Source organism: Amphiura filiformis, chromosome 8, assembly GCF_039555335.1.
Source record: "Amphiura filiformis chromosome 8, Afil_fr2py, whole genome shotgun sequence".
NCBI classification, from domain to species: domain Eukaryota; kingdom Metazoa; phylum Echinodermata; class Ophiuroidea; order Amphilepidida; family Amphiuridae; genus Amphiura; species Amphiura filiformis.
The window spans coordinates 13,177,114-13,193,945 of record NC_092635.1 but is presented as its reverse complement, the minus strand read 5'-3'; the positions used below and the strand labels follow the sequence as shown (position 1 = coordinate 13,193,945).

At 35.8% G+C, this 16,832-nt stretch overlaps 1 protein-coding gene across 1 annotated transcript; it reads left to right on the top strand.

The window, feature by feature from the left end:
• The first annotated feature begins 243 nt into the window (after positions 1-243).
• On the top strand, positions 244-12,643 carry LOC140158638 (uncharacterized). Its single transcript, XM_072181806.1, has 3 exons — positions 244-959; positions 5,144-5,484; positions 11,622-12,643. The coding sequence occupies exons 1-3, from the start codon at positions 590-592 to the stop codon at positions 12,177-12,179; spliced, it is 1,269 nt and encodes a 422-aa protein (XP_072037907.1). The 5' UTR covers positions 244-589; the 3' UTR covers positions 12,180-12,643.
• The last annotated feature ends 4,189 nt before the right edge of the window (positions 12,644-16,832 follow it).

Below are 16,832 nucleotides of genomic sequence, written 5' to 3'. Positions count from 1 at the left end.
CCTCAATGTGCACTGCACGAAGAGTTTCCGATAATTATTATGATGATGATGATAATCAACATCATCTTCCTATGATCATCTTCATCATGCATTAACTCCACGTGACGGAGTCTGACTGTCACTGGACAATAACAGAAAGTGTAATTGGCACCTAATTGGTCGTTACTCATCACATGTCAATCAAACTGGAAACCCCGCCCATGATATCATATACTTCGCATGTTTTCTTATACTATCTATCTCTATACATATATTTGAGATGAATTTATTAGGTTTGACTGGATAAACACACATCATAACTCATTAGCATTCAGGTATAAAGAGTATTTCTGACTCCTCGTGTGTCGTACAAATATTTAAATTACGGTGATGCAGCCCAAGTGGTACTGATTACGATGGAGAGTACTGTTTGAGTATAGCAAACCTGTTGAAGCTATTGCTCAGTTTTAAGAGTCAAATTGTGACAATTTGCTCAATTTTATTAAACAATTCAAACTTCGTGGATTTTGGCGTTCTTTAGTACATTACCAGCAACTTGAGTGATTGGAGGTATTTTGCAGTGCACCGTCTCTTATACTTAAAACTTGATATGAGCTTACCACAAGATCTACGCAAAATAAACACCACGTCATCACCTGTAGGATTGAGCAGAGATAGCCCAACACTTAACCTTCATCCCCAACCCCAGGTATCTTCTAGAGACATGGGTGAAGAAACTACCAACCCTTCTCCCCAAAATACACCTGTTCTTCATAGACCAACTCCACGAGCAAGCTACTCCATTGATGCTATACTTGGGCTTAGGCAAGCACCAAGCGATGCCGTGATTGCTGCAGTACATCGACCGTCGTCGCCGCCGCCATCGTCACCAGTTACTCCCCAGCATTCGCCTGTGAATATGATCAAAGAACAACCAATCAATGCCAGTGCTGATGAAAATGGTATTTCTCAACATAATGGTAAGATATTGCCTGGTATATTCTTATTTTTTATAAAGTTGTACATTATAATTGCCACAAAAGTAGAGATTAATAGGATATAGATTATCAAATATACTCTACCCCTTGTCTCGGTTGATAATCCTCTGCTGTACATGTATAGGTCCATTGTTACGTTAAGACTACATATAGTGTACTTACATGTTTTATAGACTAAATTTAGATTTGCATGTTTAAGTAGAAATTTATTTTGAATTCACTGATTATTATTACTTGAAACTAAAATGAAGTTCCAGTTTATATCATTGAGAGGACGACATGCTGTATCATTTTGCAATACAAGTAGCATACATGCATGATACATGGTATATATGCTTGCTACTTTTATTGCAAATTTTGATTGTGTAGCAGATGTTGGAATGTGTTTCTTTTTGATAATCAGTAAAAAAAACTAACAACTTTAGAATCCTGACAGTACATCTTTCAACTTTATAGCATGGTCTCGACTCGACCCCAAGTTATCAGAGTCTGATATTAATAATTAATAAGCTTTAATAGTAATTTCTTCTTTTGATCGTAGCCAGATTCAACCATAAACTTGTTCACAATCAAAGTTTTTGAATTTTAATTTATATTCGCTGTAATTATGGATAATGCATGCCTATATTATTCCGAAGTGAATTATTATGAAGTTATTTATCAAAAATTACCAATTTCAGTGCAGTATCATCATTTTGAACATTCACTTAGCGAGCACGAAAAAACTTTTAAGCACAACAGAAGCTAATTGATTTTGATCAAAAAAATAAAAAGTTTCACAGTGAGCCATTAATTCACAGATAAATGACATTATCCTGTTCTTGATTTTAAACCAATTTTACTCATTAATATTCTACGAAGGTCATACACTTCTTTCATACCGTTTAAATAATAGTTTTCCAGCAAGTTAATAACTACAGATTCATTTAGGCTTAGGGTAGATGATCACTGTTTTATTGTATTCGTCACACAGCTAAAGACCACCTTACAACAGATTTCTAAACGTTACTGAAAGAGCTTTCTTTCATATTTTGATCTTCATCATGAAAATTGACGTGGATAGGACTTTAATATTGGTGTTTGTTTGAATCAGTTTGCAATGTTGTTGTTAATTATGAAAACAAAATATGTATGTTACTTAGGACTGCATGGGTATTTACTTTGTTCACCTAGACATTCGTCAATAGTTTTGTTTTACTTTCCATTGATTCAACTCTGATTAGATTGAGAAAATAAATTTGATTTGGACATATTTCGATATCTGGTACTAATCAACCATGCATAACCGAGCCATTAACCAACCCATTCCCAAATAACACAATATCCTCTTATTATTAATGATTACCACCATTAATATCATTTTGTAAACCTCTTAATGATGTCCATCAACACAGACACATGTCTCATACTTTCCTTTGTAATGATAACACTTGATTAGACAAAACTACATTATGTCAATTACTAGAGTTACCTTCCTTTATACCAATTAGAGCTTTTGATCAATTTGAGTTGGGTCATTGTACTAACGTGACGACTTCTCCACCCCTTAAACCAGGCCTTAAACACTTCAAGGACACCCCACATAGGCATACTTCATGTAAATAATAACACAATTGACTTACGAGATTTGAGTGACAGCTATGGCCTTATTTTTCTTTCGGACCAAGGAAGTTGATGAGAAATAGAAGTTTGCTTTATCCGGTAAAACTTTAAAAGCTTAACAAATTCTATACTTGAAATCTGAAAATCACATCAAAATTAATAGCATTATTAATATTAATAAAATGACTGTATGTTGCTATCTCCGATGACTTCGATGAAACCTTTTTTATAGAGAAAAATAGACATAATTAAGGAGTCGTGATACTGGTATAGTCTACAGTATTTTATTGATAATAATCATGTAATAAATTGATATCAAATAAAAAAACCTATTTTTATCATTAACATAGGCCCTATTGATATTAGGAGTTCCAAATCGGTATATTTCTGACGATATCAACAAAAAACTGTCGAATTATAGTCTCAAACATGGTATGCCACAGTTGAGACTAAATTGGTAGTTTATTTATTATTTTTTCGGTAATTTACCGATTTGGAACGTCTACTTTCAATATGTCAATGTTTCAATAAGATCCTATGACATCAAAATCTCAACAAGTTTGAGGTGAGCTGGAAATATGGAATATTGGTTGATCACTGTTACACACCTTTAAACTGTCCTCTAAATTTTCATCCAAATCAAACAATTAAATGATTGTATGTAATTAATGTGAGCTCGATCTGAATTTCAAAGAACATGAGGAGACAAAATACAATTTAATTGAAAATAAGGATTCAATTCGGTATTTTATCAAATAGATTTGCTTGAATTAAAAAATTCCATGCTCTTCAACTTCATGCGTAGATTTACTTTGGATTAAGGGGGTACTACACCCCTCGATAAATTTGTGTCTATTTTTGAATTTTTCTCAAAAACTAATAACACACTGGTAACAAAAGTTATGTATATTATAGGGGCAAGGAATCCAATTACTTCACTGGAATGTCAGTGACCCAAGACAAGCGGTTCGTTATTTATGACAAGAAATAAGGTACCGCTAGGATGTACCTCATTTCCTATCATATATACTGAACCGCTTGTCTTGAGTCACTGAAATTTCAGTATAGTAATTGGATTCCTTGCCCCAATAATATACATAACTTTTGTTACCAGTGTGTTATTATTTTATGAGAAAAATGCAAAAATAGTCACACATTTATACCACAGGGGTGTAGTACCCCCTTAAATGCATATTTGGTGAACTATTCGGAAGATCTTGGTGCTCTATAATTTATATTGTGTTTTTATCATTTTGTAATTTTTATTGCATAAGTTGAATCTGAATCGAATCCGGTCAAAAATCAAAAATATCGTATTTTTTGATACCGTATATTCCTGTCAAATTGTTAGACAATGTTTTACACGAACAATTGTTTTTAGATATTTAGGCTTTCAAATTGCATTTTTAATCTAACTGCATATAACCATGAGTGGGGTTCTTTTATATTTTCCCATACATGGTTACTGTAAATCTATTGGTTACAAAACCTGTTGGTTTAGGTGGATGGGTTTTGTAAAAATGATATTCTTGAAATGTATATTTGATGCCTGCTAATAATTGTAGTTCATAATAAGTTTCGTGAATTTGATGTGATTGTATTTGGCTGGATAAACACTTATATTTTTTTTATAAATTTTAACAAATATTTTATAAATGTTTATAAATTTTATAATTTTGTATAAATTTTATAAATTTTTATGAATATTTTATAAATTTTGTATCTACATTTTGACATGGGGAAACAAATAAACATTAGAATATACAAAGGGTGTAAGAACGTGCAGAATAAGACAATGAAAAGTAATGTTGTAATTAATAACCATCAAACACAAAATTGTTTTTAAAACGATATAAACGTGTTCTAAACACGCTTTGGTGTTTTTCAAAACGTTTTAATAACATTTAAAAGTCGGGGTATGTAAAGGTAATGGAAATGTTTATATAAAAACACTACAATTACGTTTCAACAACGTTGTCAATGAAAAATATTTTTGGCAAACATTTTTGCTAGATATTTTTGTCAACTTTTATCATTTATGTTAGAATGTTGCATCAAGTTTTCAAAAATGTTTTGGAACGTTATTAAAAACGTTTTATACCCTTTATATAACCGTTAACCCGGCATTAAAACGTTTCTGTAAAACGTATTATGTTTGCTGGGAAAAGAATACGAATACCACAGGACACAGGACAGAAAAATGATTATATAATCAATGGACAATGGACACCTGTCAGTTGTCGAAATCAAGCATACGGTATTAGACCCAAGATTAGTTTGCATATACTCCCATGCACAATTACTGAGAAAAACAAAAAGAAACCATAGGCATAGACCTATACGAAAATTAATGAGAAAAGAAGAAAATGCGCCTGATAATCATGATAATTAATTACCGGAATTACATTCCGTTTGTCGGCAGAAGGATCATTAGTCCGAAAAGGTTTAAATAGAGTTAATAGGGTATTTTATGTTTAGATTAAGAATTAGGATTGGGTATAAGGCTCAGATACCAACACTATCTTGTTGAAATACAATAATGAGTTTGTTTGTGATTTATATAGGTAACCATGGTAACATACATGCCCATCAAGAAAACGTCTATTCCAACAACAATGACAAGAAACCTGAAGACGACACGAAACCAGACATCTTGAAATCACAACATCTTTATCCTCAACGCCCATCATCTCACCACCCTCCCGACCACCAATCAGATCCTCTCCAGGATAACAACACAGATCCAGCTGACCAGAAGAACAAGAAACATAGGAGAAATCGCACTACCTTCACAACGTACCAGTTGCATGAGTTGGAAAGAGCATTTGAAAAATCACACTATCCAGACGTGTACAGTCGGGAAGAACTGGCGATTAAAGTGAACTTGCCCGAGGTTAGAGTGCAGGTATGTTTGTTTTGTTTTCTCTGGTATATACGCGGTGGAGTAAATTAGTCCATCCTAACCGAATGGTCGACTGCAGATCCGTCGAATAACGCTTTTTCAATGGGAATTAAACGTTGCTGCTTGGATGATGTCACGATGAGGTTAGCATTTATTTCAATAGTTAAGGTTAGGGTTAGGGTTTCCGACGGATCTGCACTCGACCGGCCTCTAACCATGATGCTATACCCGTACACTAAAACCTAATCCTATATGCACTAATCCGGGTAGTAATCCCAAACCAAAAGCCTAACCCGAATCATGCTAATCTCCGCTTCTTGAGGTGGCATATGCACTCGTACACATAGTAAGCATCTTGATTAAGACTGAATTAACGTTTTTCGTAGCGTTTCTCATAAAATTGCAAAAAACTGCAAAAATACAGAATAACATTTACGTAATTAACACTTGAACGCATTAATGGCTTTAACTAGTAGATTGTGAAGGTATATATGAGAATGTTCATTTATTAACACATTAACGTATGAAAAAAAAACACTGTTAGAAATAGTAGAACCAGAAAAGTTCTTCACCTGTCCGTTTTGTGAACCTTAAATAGTTCTACAAAGAATTTAAAAGGTTCTGCAAATGCCAGAAATAATCAGTTTAGACATGAAAAAGGTCATGTAAAGGCCGGAAAGACCAAACAAAGAAATTGGCAACAATTGGCAAGAAAATTATCTGGACTTGTCAAATATATAGAAAATAAAAAGAAAGTTGTTGCCAATTTCTTGGGCCATATCTCGAGAACCGAATGTCCGATTGAAACAAAATTTTCACTTTTGTAATCTGCGGGGCAAAAGCTTTAACATATTATTTAAATTGAAAGAAAATCTACGAAAAAAACTTATTTCCAAAATTTCATGAGCTGATTCCGATTTTGCGTCATATGGAAAGGTTTCTATATACAAAAACGATTCTCTTATAAACCATCAATGCACAGTTTCCATCTCGATACACCTGAGCACACATTTTCGTCCAAGAGCTCTCAAGCAAACAGTGAATTGTCTCCACCACACAGTCTTCGATTACACTACACGGTTGAGTGCATAGCACCGTACGAGCTGTGGAGCTTCTAGCTCGAAATGGGCTTCTGTGATTGGTTTTTGTCGAAACCTCAAGTGTTCCTTTCATCCAATCTGATTTTTTTTAAATATCAAACGAAAGCTAACACTTCCCCCTAAAAATACTTTTCGTCACTAGGTCAACAGATAACGCAATTCAATGTTATAGCAAGGCGAATGTGGAAAATCTGTTGAAAACTACCTATCCAAGCACATTTTTTGACCAAAATGTAGGTTTTAAAAGTCAAAACCTCAAGTATTCCTTGCAATATTTTCCAAATTTTATGTCATTAAATGAAAAAGCACACCTATATTGTCCATATACTAGCGTCATTAGAATGAGCAATGGCCAATTCTCTTTAAATTGCAAATCTTGTGCAAAAAGTTACTATTTTCGCCTGTTTTGTCATACGGTTGTAAATTCAATGGACTATGACTTTGCTAAAGAGCGCTTACAAATTGATATATTTATGATTATGTGCATGATTATGTGTATTAAACTGCTCCATAGGCCAGGTATTCAAATTTGACCATATTTTTGCTAAACGAATTAATCTGCAGATGAAAATTTTTGTACATAAACATTTATAGCCATGCAGAGATATACAAAAATCTCATTTTTTTTTGAGAAAATGCCGGAGGGGGGGGCTGTGCATCACGAAATGCCCCTTTAAGTAACGTTTTGTTTTACATGTACACTCGTGTGATCGTGACGCGCCTCGCCTGCTCCTCATGTTTAAACAAGAACTGCCTTCAAAAAAGACAACGTAGCGGATGAAGCTAATGCTTCATATTTGCACTGAAATACCAATTGTGCAACATTACACGGGACCTAAACCGCGAAGGCGATCAATGTCCATTGGCCGGGTTAGTTACACAATGACTGTGTTACTTTTGCCAAATTAAAGAATAGTTGCTGATGATAAAAATGACTTGAAAATATGGCATGATGACATGATGATGACTTGAAAATATGGCATGATGATTACACAATTATACTCCGTTAATGGAAGTGAAGAAAGCTTAGGTATTGGTACATTGATACAAAATTGGATTTGTTAAGCATATGGAAGTGATGTTTGGAAAAAAGGTTCCACAGGTTGAGTTTTTGGGGTTTGATCCATTCAGGTATATATACTACCATGTGGCCTACATCAGTATTAAAGTTTATTAACACACTTCGGGATTTGGTAGAAAAATTAATAACCCATTTAAAATCCTCAAACATTCAGTTCTTGGAAAACATCTTATTTTTTGATTCATTATCGATTTTGTTAAGGGGTCAAAAGGAATAAAATGCAAAAGAAACGTAAATCTCAATTTGTCAAATTTCATACATACAAATTGTTTTGATTGAGTTCAAATTTTTAATTATTTAGCATGTTTAGAGCTCAATAAACTGTATAAAATAACAAGTTTGAAACCTGTCATATCAAGCTGACCTAATTCTAATTATTAGGGAATCACTGTCTTCGCGGTCTTTTCAATTAAAATTAAAACAGACAGTGATACCAATCAATTTGGCACGAGGCTGTACGCGTGACATGGACTTTACGTTTTCCGATTCTTGTTCCTCCTACTTGCATCTTTTTTTTTTTATCTAAGAAGCTCAAATATATATACAGGGTGTCCCAATAAAACAGAACCCTCATTGTGTCCCCTTTTTCTCCTATTTCTGAAAAGTTAATCAAATTTATTTTGGCATGTAAAGAAACCTTAAATCGTCAGCTTTAATGAACCAAAACAATTATTTCAATCGGCTCACAATTTTTGAAGATATGCCCTCTTTAAGAAATGTACCCGTTTTTCACTCTGTCCACGGACGAGGTTTGGCTACATCAAAGATGAAAACGAAACACACGGTTAATGACATAGATAGATAATAGCATTAGGCTTTGGAACGCATTCTTAGGATCACCAGCTAGCCTCCAACATCTTCGCAACCATATTACTGCTGCATTCGCAGTATACGACGCACAAGGATGGTACGCAATGCAATTGATGCAATGATGACCAGGGCTGAAACCTGTATTCGTCAAGGAGGCAACCAGGTAGTGGCAAAGCAGCACAGTAAACTCACTTTAGAAGAACCAAGGACATACCAAACAGCCCTTTTCAGGCTACCTTTTATCCCAAAAGAGAACATGACATGTTGTAAAAGAAAGAAAGAAACAACAAAGTACGAAAGAAAGAAACATAATAAAACAAAAAGGCATAAATAACAAAACAGAAAAAGTTTAATTGCAAGTATAGCAAGAGAAGTCCCATCCCATACCCATTTTGCAGACAAGTTAATGACACTTAACACAATCCATAGCCCCTATAAAGGCAATAGGCCCACCGGTAAAACCCATTCCCCAAATAAAGTTCGTTATTTTATAAAGTTATCATTGAGGAATGCTTGATATTCAAGCATGGTACGTGTACTCCTTTTCAATCTTTGAAGTAGCCAAACCTCTCCGTGGACAGAGTGAAAAACTGGCACAATTCTTTGAAAGAGCATACTTTCTAAAGTTGTGAGCCGATTGAAATGCTTTTTCGGTTCATTTATAAAGTAATGAATAAAGGTTTCTTTACATACGAAAATATAGTTGAGTAAGCTTTCGGAAATAGGAGAAAAAGAGGGCTCAATGAGGGTTCTGTTTTTATTGGGAAACCCTGTACCCATATACAAATCTTCAATTACTCGGAATTCCATCAATGAAAAGAAGTCGTACGCAAGCTCTAGTTCTTATAATTTTACAGTACAAAGCTAATGGAGTTTTGATGAACACTTTTCTTGCTAATAATATCGATCCTATACCTCTAATTACTTTAAGTTAGCTTGGAAAATTACATTTCCCATGACTAAATAAAATTATAAAACCCTAAGTCACTCCTTCACTTATTTTCTTGTTTATTTGCTCAAGTTGAAACTATTTTCCAAAAGTTTTCATTCAGGAGGGACTATTTCTAAGATCTTATAGAGCAATCCCATGGATTTTTCATTAGTTTTTCATATCGAGTAAATCTTTCGAATTAACTTCAAAATACGGGTATTTAGCCATCGGCAAGAATTTCAACGAGTTTTTATCATCAAAAGTTGAATAGAATGGGACGTATACGCAAACAGGAAGACGATATGACAAAATTCTTTAGTCTGCTGACCGCATTTTAGTTGATAGCGTAGTACAACATCTAGGATAGGAACAAATAGATAATTCCCTCAAGTGCCAGCTCACAATAAGACTGTCACCTCCCAATCTGCAATTTAATTTCTTCTCGTATAAACCTCCTTCCCAATTTTATCAAAAAGAAGATTTTTAATAGCTGACGAAACACAACAAGTGATAATAGCAAGGAGGAGATAGGTATAATGGTTAGAGGCAAGCCTGCAGGCCCGCCAAGTTTACCCCTAGTGGCAAGGAGTGAGAAGCAAAGGCCAGTGGTACTGCTAACGTATCGTTCTTAATTCATTGTAATTGAGCCGACGACCCATGTAGCTTTTCTTGACGCAGTTCCCTCGCGAGATTTGGCCAGTCATAGAAATTTCAACAAATGACAAAAAATGATTAGATTGGCAAGTTATACATGGAGAAACCTAATTGGACTAGATGTACAATACCGGGCTATTCGTGCATGAGTTGACTTGCGTATTGAAAACACGAGCGAATGATGGTTGGTGTGTTATAATCGAACCAAAAACCGCTGGGGAACTACTATTGCGACTGAACCCTTGCCTTAAGGGGGGAAGAAGTGAAATACACGATGAGTTTGGTTAGAAACCATAAGATACACGAAGGCAGTGTTGAATACAATACAATACGGAAGAAAAGCAGCTTGCCATGAGATGGAGAGGCGCGCATCCACAAATGATGATATCAAGAATTGTATTCAGAGATAACCCATTTACGTTATTCCAATTCCATTTGCAAGGTATACCATGGTGGCAACACAACAAAATACTCGTGCAAACATATGATAGAAAACTTAACGCAAAATGTCTACCTTAGTTATGAATACCACAGATAATGATCAGTCCGTTGAGGTTTTAGGTTTAACTTAATGCAAAATATAATGTGATTTTCCAATTCTGGTTTGAAATCAAAGGAAATGCTCTAACGAATGGTACGTTGATTTGATGTCAACATTTTTACAAATATATGTGATTGATACATCAGTGGTACACAATGTCCCTGTTTGCTACAAAATTACATATGTTTTCTGTTTTTTAACTTACGTTAACATCTATCATGTCTATATAAACCAGATCGTGATGTCTTTTCGAGTCTGTTGCGCGTGTGTCTGGTTGGGTCTTGCTTGTCCAGTCTTGTCTTCGCTCATTTCCTTTTATTTTCTATTATTTATGACGATTCTTTGTGTTATGAAAGTTGAACATGTTACCCTTCCTATTAAGTTGATCAATTTTGCAGCCCGCCCTTACCAACTCACTACGCCTCCTATTCTATACAAAAAAATCATGGTTCCACAACTCGTAAATTGGCTACGCAACTGCTTCACTAATATACTGAATGAAATTGATCTTATCTTCTACAGATATCTAGATCTATATCCCCTTTGGTTGCAGAAAAAAGGATCATCAATACCATCAGTGCTTCCTCCGGAGACTCAGAATCTTTTTCAACATGTACAATCGTTCAGGTCTCAACCTGTTGAACAACTTTCTTTCGAATAGCTAATATTTCGCGGACATACATGTGTGACAGATTCACAGAGGACTCTTATCTCTGCTTTAAAATAAGCATCTTCTGATATCTGAGGTGTAAAAAATAGATTGGGCGTAAGGCACAAAAAGCGAATTATTCAGGATACAAAAACTATCCGTACTATGATAATGATTGTATCATGTTCGTAGTATAAACAAGGAGGCAGCGATCTAAAGATTAAAAGATGTCGTGTCTTGATATCATGTGCCTTATTCAGATAATATTCAACCAGGAAGAGGCGCACGACATGGATTTTAATCTACCTAGCTCTTATAGTTTTATTGTTCATATTTAACCAATCATAATTTTATTCCTTTCTATCTTTCTGCAGGTGTGGTTTCAGAACCGGAGAGCCAAGTGGCGTCGACAAGAAAAGATGGAAGCAAATGCTTTCAAACTGCAGGATCCATCCATACCATCCCTCGCATTAGGAAAGAACAGTTTACAATCACCAATGACTTTTGACCCTTGGTTAGCAGCCCAATCTTTCGGACCTCACGGACTCCATGCCTCAATTCCCGGTCTCCTATCCGCTCATAGTGGTCACCCTGCATCCTCTCATCCTGCCGGTATGTCACCACTGGGTACCACCGCATACTCATTCCTGCCATCTGTATCTGGTGCGTTCCCGCTAATGACAAGCGCTCTTGCCATGTCCAGGATGTCCGCCGATCATGAACGCGTTGCCGCTGCTGCTGCTGCAGGACTTGCTGGTTTAGATGCATGTCATGACCCAAGAAGTACCAGCATAGCAGCTCTTAGACTCAAAGCACAAGAACATTTGGACACTTTAGGAAGAGTTGGTCTGTTACAATATCCGCATGGGCAGCACACTGGGTCTGCGCCTCATTCGCCCATTTCACCGTCTCGTTCGCCGGACTCAAAATAATTGCATTGACCTCAACATGCTATCAGGGATATGATCAGTTGTTGAGTTATACTGTTTGGTAACTTTGAAAGAGATTTTGATAGATAATATAATTATGAACATAGATATTTTATTATTAATTCTGCATGTAGATGTACGTCCTTACTTCAAATGTTTTGGTATTTCACAGTCAATTTGTTGCTTCTTTATTTGTATTCATAGCTAAAGGGCTGTCTCTGCATGGGATAAGGGTTTTCCATCAGTTATGCCCTTTTGTCTTTTCTCGTTATGACCTTAATTAAGTGAAGCCAATTAAGCGCGTATGTAATTATTTGATTCCTTTAAAAGGCCGGAGTATCATGTTCTAGCCACTGACGTCAAGTTATTGAGATATGAGATCATCTGACCAATAAGCTCGCTCGTTTATAGTTGCGTTGGAAATGAATCGCGCACTCTCGGAAATCAACTTCTAATCGACATCTGTATATTAGAAAAAATGCGTAGAAAACGATAAGCTATGTTTAAAAAAAAAATTAATGTCCAAATGGGTCAACAGGTGTCAAATTTCATACTACAGGGTTCATATTTCAAAATTGCTAAGTATTCCTCTAGTCATTGCGATTCATAAAAAGTATAGTTTGACCTATCTGCGACACATTGTTCTTTAGTTATAAGCGAAAAGGTCAAAATTGGGGGTGGTCAGTTTTTTGACCACACATGTCAGAGTAAAAAACGAGGTCAAACAATACTTTTTCTTTTTGGCGCCCTCTACGGAGGCGCCAAAATATAGGCATGACTTTGTGATTCTTTGTGAAAAGCTTCTAATTTCACTCTTGCTAGATTGACTTCGCAATTGTTTTGCTAAAATTATGCCCAGCTCAGAAATAAAACCACAATTTGCTTGGATTTTATTTTATTATTGTTTTCTGATATGCACAGGATAAAATGGTGAGCGTATATTCTTTGTTTAAAATACAAAATTAGGATTTATAAAACACCAAATAAATCCTGACCTTTGTATGGGTTCAACCAGTTTACCGTGTGCCTTAGAAACCCGATAGACGGTGACATTTGACCATACACTAGGATCCACAACATGCTCATCTATCATGGGAACAGTTCTTAAGCCCTAATACATTTGTAGGCCTACTTTCATCCTTTGAAAATTTGGGTACACAAACTCATACTCTGCAACTTGAGGTCAAATTTTGCACTATGATTATGTAATTGAGGTTATTGGACTATGCCATTATTGGGATGAGACTATTGTGGTCCATAGTGATAAAATCAATTAACGAGGACTCTACTGATGGCTTTTGTTTGCTAATTACCATAGAATCTATATAGCGGTTATTGCCAAAGTTGCAATATGGTGGCACAATTGGGCGGAAAACTGTATGCAAACAACACGGCATATTAATTATACATGTTCTACATTGTTGTATTTTAAAACACTGAAGACCAAAATTGACGTTATTGCCATGATTGGATCATGGAGGTAGTAAGCCTACTACAACTCTGGCGGAAATTCGTTGCCACACCAGGGCCACACCAGCACGTTCTGGTGTTAAAAGCACGCAATCGAAGCTAAATATGGGATAGTTCCGTACTATTTTGTATAATAGTTGCAAATGCATATTCAGATTACACTTGCCCCTTCCCCACCCCCACCCCCCATTTTCCAATGTTGGGAGACTGTAATGTAGAAATGATGACGATTTTGTCCAAATCAACATTGCAATAGGGGAGCGGGGAAGGATGTTGGCCAATTAACGCTCAGGTGTGGCAACATTTTTCGCCAAGGTTGTAGCTATACTGCCTCCATGATTGGATTAAGTAAATAACTAAATCCTGTTATCTACCCAGCAATGTTTGCTTATCATAATAATTGTAACAAACTGTAGACAGAAAAGGCAAACAGACAGAAATTTAGAGTTTTAAATTAGAGAGTTGACAGGAAGTTGTAAGAGTTATATGTTATGGATATGATTGGTGTAAGAACGAAAAAGTTGAATGTCAGATCAAAGTCATCCGAGGTGAATTAAGTAATGTCAATCACAAATTGTTACAGGTCATTTGAGGTGGACTAAGTTTATATTTGGATTGTCAGAACACCTTCCCCAATCAGACACATTTCTCTTGTTTGGCTTGACTTTGCAAAGAGCGTCTAATTTCGGTCTTGCTAGATTTACTTCGCAACTGTTTTGCTTAAAAGTATGCCCAGCTTAGAAATAAAACCACAATTTGCTTGGATTTGATTTTATTATTGTTTTCTGATATGTTCGGGATAAAATGTTGTGCGTATATTCTTTGTTTAAAATACAAAATTAATGGACTTCTTTCTATGCTAATATTACATTATTGTTTTAAAGAGAAAAAAAAGTATCCAAACAGTTGGGCGCCCATTCCTTTTTTAAAGGAATTTTTATTCTATGACTAGAGGAATACTTTGGCGTAAAAAAAACAAAATCAGAGCAATTTTGAAATTTGAACCCTGTTGTATGAAATTTGACCCCTATAGGGACATTTAGAAAAAAGAAGCTTATCGTTTTCTACGCATTTTTCTGATCTGCAGACGTCAATTAAAAGTTCCGTGAGTGCGCGATAGCCCATAAGTGTCCCAGTTTTCATGGCATTTTTTCAAACATGTGTATTATATCGCTGCTATGTGCTACATTTCTAGTAATTTAAATATGTTACATTTGCAATTATGCATGTCGTCCATAACTACGTCAAAAGTGTACGCAATTTTGTTGCAAATTGACAAATTGGAAAAATGACAGGTTTCTTAATTATTGAATTCTTGTTTTTGAGAATGTGGCTTTTTGCAAAGGTCGCAACAGGTTACAAGTATTATAGACCTGATGTATACCGGGTGTATACCGTATTCATGGTATTATGTATTATATTGTGTCTTGTATAGGGCCTACACCCACCCCCGTATACACACGCACACCTGTTTGTAAATACGTTCAAACGAGGACCTCGACTTTAGAAGGATCTAACCGAGGACTTACACACCCGTTTTTAATCGACACACCGTGGACCTCACGCAAACACACCAGGCAACTTACTATCCAACTGAGACCCGTCCTATACCCGCTATGGCGGACCTATCTTATATGCTATGCATATTTGCATCATTTACGTCATCCTGGGCATAGTTTCAAAACGAGGACGTCCTCGTTTGGAGGTGTGTCCTCGTTTTACGGTGTGTATCCATATGTAGGTCCTCGTTAGACGGCATTTACAAACGCACCCCAACTTGTTTGCATTAGGTTACATGCATTGGGCTAATCCATTTGAATCCACACACCCCCAATGGAAGACATGACCTTAACCTCCTACACTGGGAGTGTGACTTTCAAATAGGGTTACCTGAATGGGTGACTCCATTTGATATTTGGGGCCATGTCTTCCACAGGAAGTGTATGGAATCGCCCATTACACATTAACAACCCAGTGCAGTGCAAAGTTGCGACTAACATATATAGTTTTACCAATCCCTGAAGAACCATAGAGCTATTATAGCGTAAGATTTGGCTTTTTTTTTCAGACCAGCAAATTTTTTGGCATACAGGCTATTGGTAATGTTTACACATGTCCCAACTTAAACTTCATTGGAATCAGCAAAATTCATTATGCTTTTAATATATAGGAAAATAGCAAATTTGAATTGATTTAATATCCCATATAGCACACAACAGTTAAGCAGCCAAGTAAGGCTTTCTTTCATTTTGCCTGATTATTTTGGCTTAAGTTGACTTGTAAACTAACATTATTTCATAAATGTTGGCAAAGAATAACAAAAAAATTGACCAAATCGTATACAACGGCTTTAACAACACAGGCTTCCATACACAATCAATGTAGTCTTACCAATACCTGCAAAACCATTTATTCTGTGCATCCAAATTCCGTGTACAATGGGGTGCGCTTATTTAAATCACACATAAACAAACATCACCCACACACCCACCCCTACACACCCCTACCACCCACACACCTATAATAAGCTCGTGCTGGTGATACACCACCATTTAAATCATGCATGTCAAAATTAATGGTAAACAAATATCTGAAATTTTCAAACATGTCAGTCGTAATTTTGGCTACGCGAATATAGATAAGCTTGTCATGCTGCCTTGTCATACGATTTCAAACTACAGATGAATGTAATTTGGCGTTACTCTGTGGCACTCAATACAACAGTTTTTTAATCAAGTTAGTTCCCTTCCAATTACAGGTATGTTGCCTATTTTAGAATGACAGAACGCACAATGGTACAGTGATCTGACTCATAAAATGGGCTATTCCAGAAAATAAGTGCACACCCCCTATAGAGGAGTAACTTTTCAATCAAAGAAATGTCTGGATTTCCAGGTCTGCTTTCTGAAAACGACTGGAGTTCCAGTTACAAATGTCACTTGAAAAAGCATGGAAATCCAATTAAATGAAGGAAAAATCACGGAAATGTCCAAAATGAGCTCTTTAATTGAGGATTTCTGATTTTGAACTATTTTCAGCTGGATTTTTTGGCCTTTGGACACTTTAAAAGTCTGGATTTCCAACAATAACGACTGGACAAAAGTCCGGATATCCGAACTCCTCTATAGGGGTGTGCATCTATTTTCTGGAATAGCCCAATAAAATTATACTGCCCATACACACCCC

Excerpts from the sequence above, each read along its gene's own strand:
- LOC140158638 (XM_072181806.1), top strand. The coding sequence starts at position 590 with ATGAGCTTACCACAAGATCTACGCAAAATAAACACCACGTCATCACCT. Across the intron at positions 960-5,143 it reads TGGTATTTCTCAACATAATG|GTAACCATGGTAACATACAT; the intron begins GTAAGATATTGC and ends TGATTTATATAG. Across the intron at positions 5,485-11,621 it reads TGCCCGAGGTTAGAGTGCAG|GTGTGGTTTCAGAACCGGAG; the intron begins GTATGTTTGTTT and ends ATCTTTCTGCAG.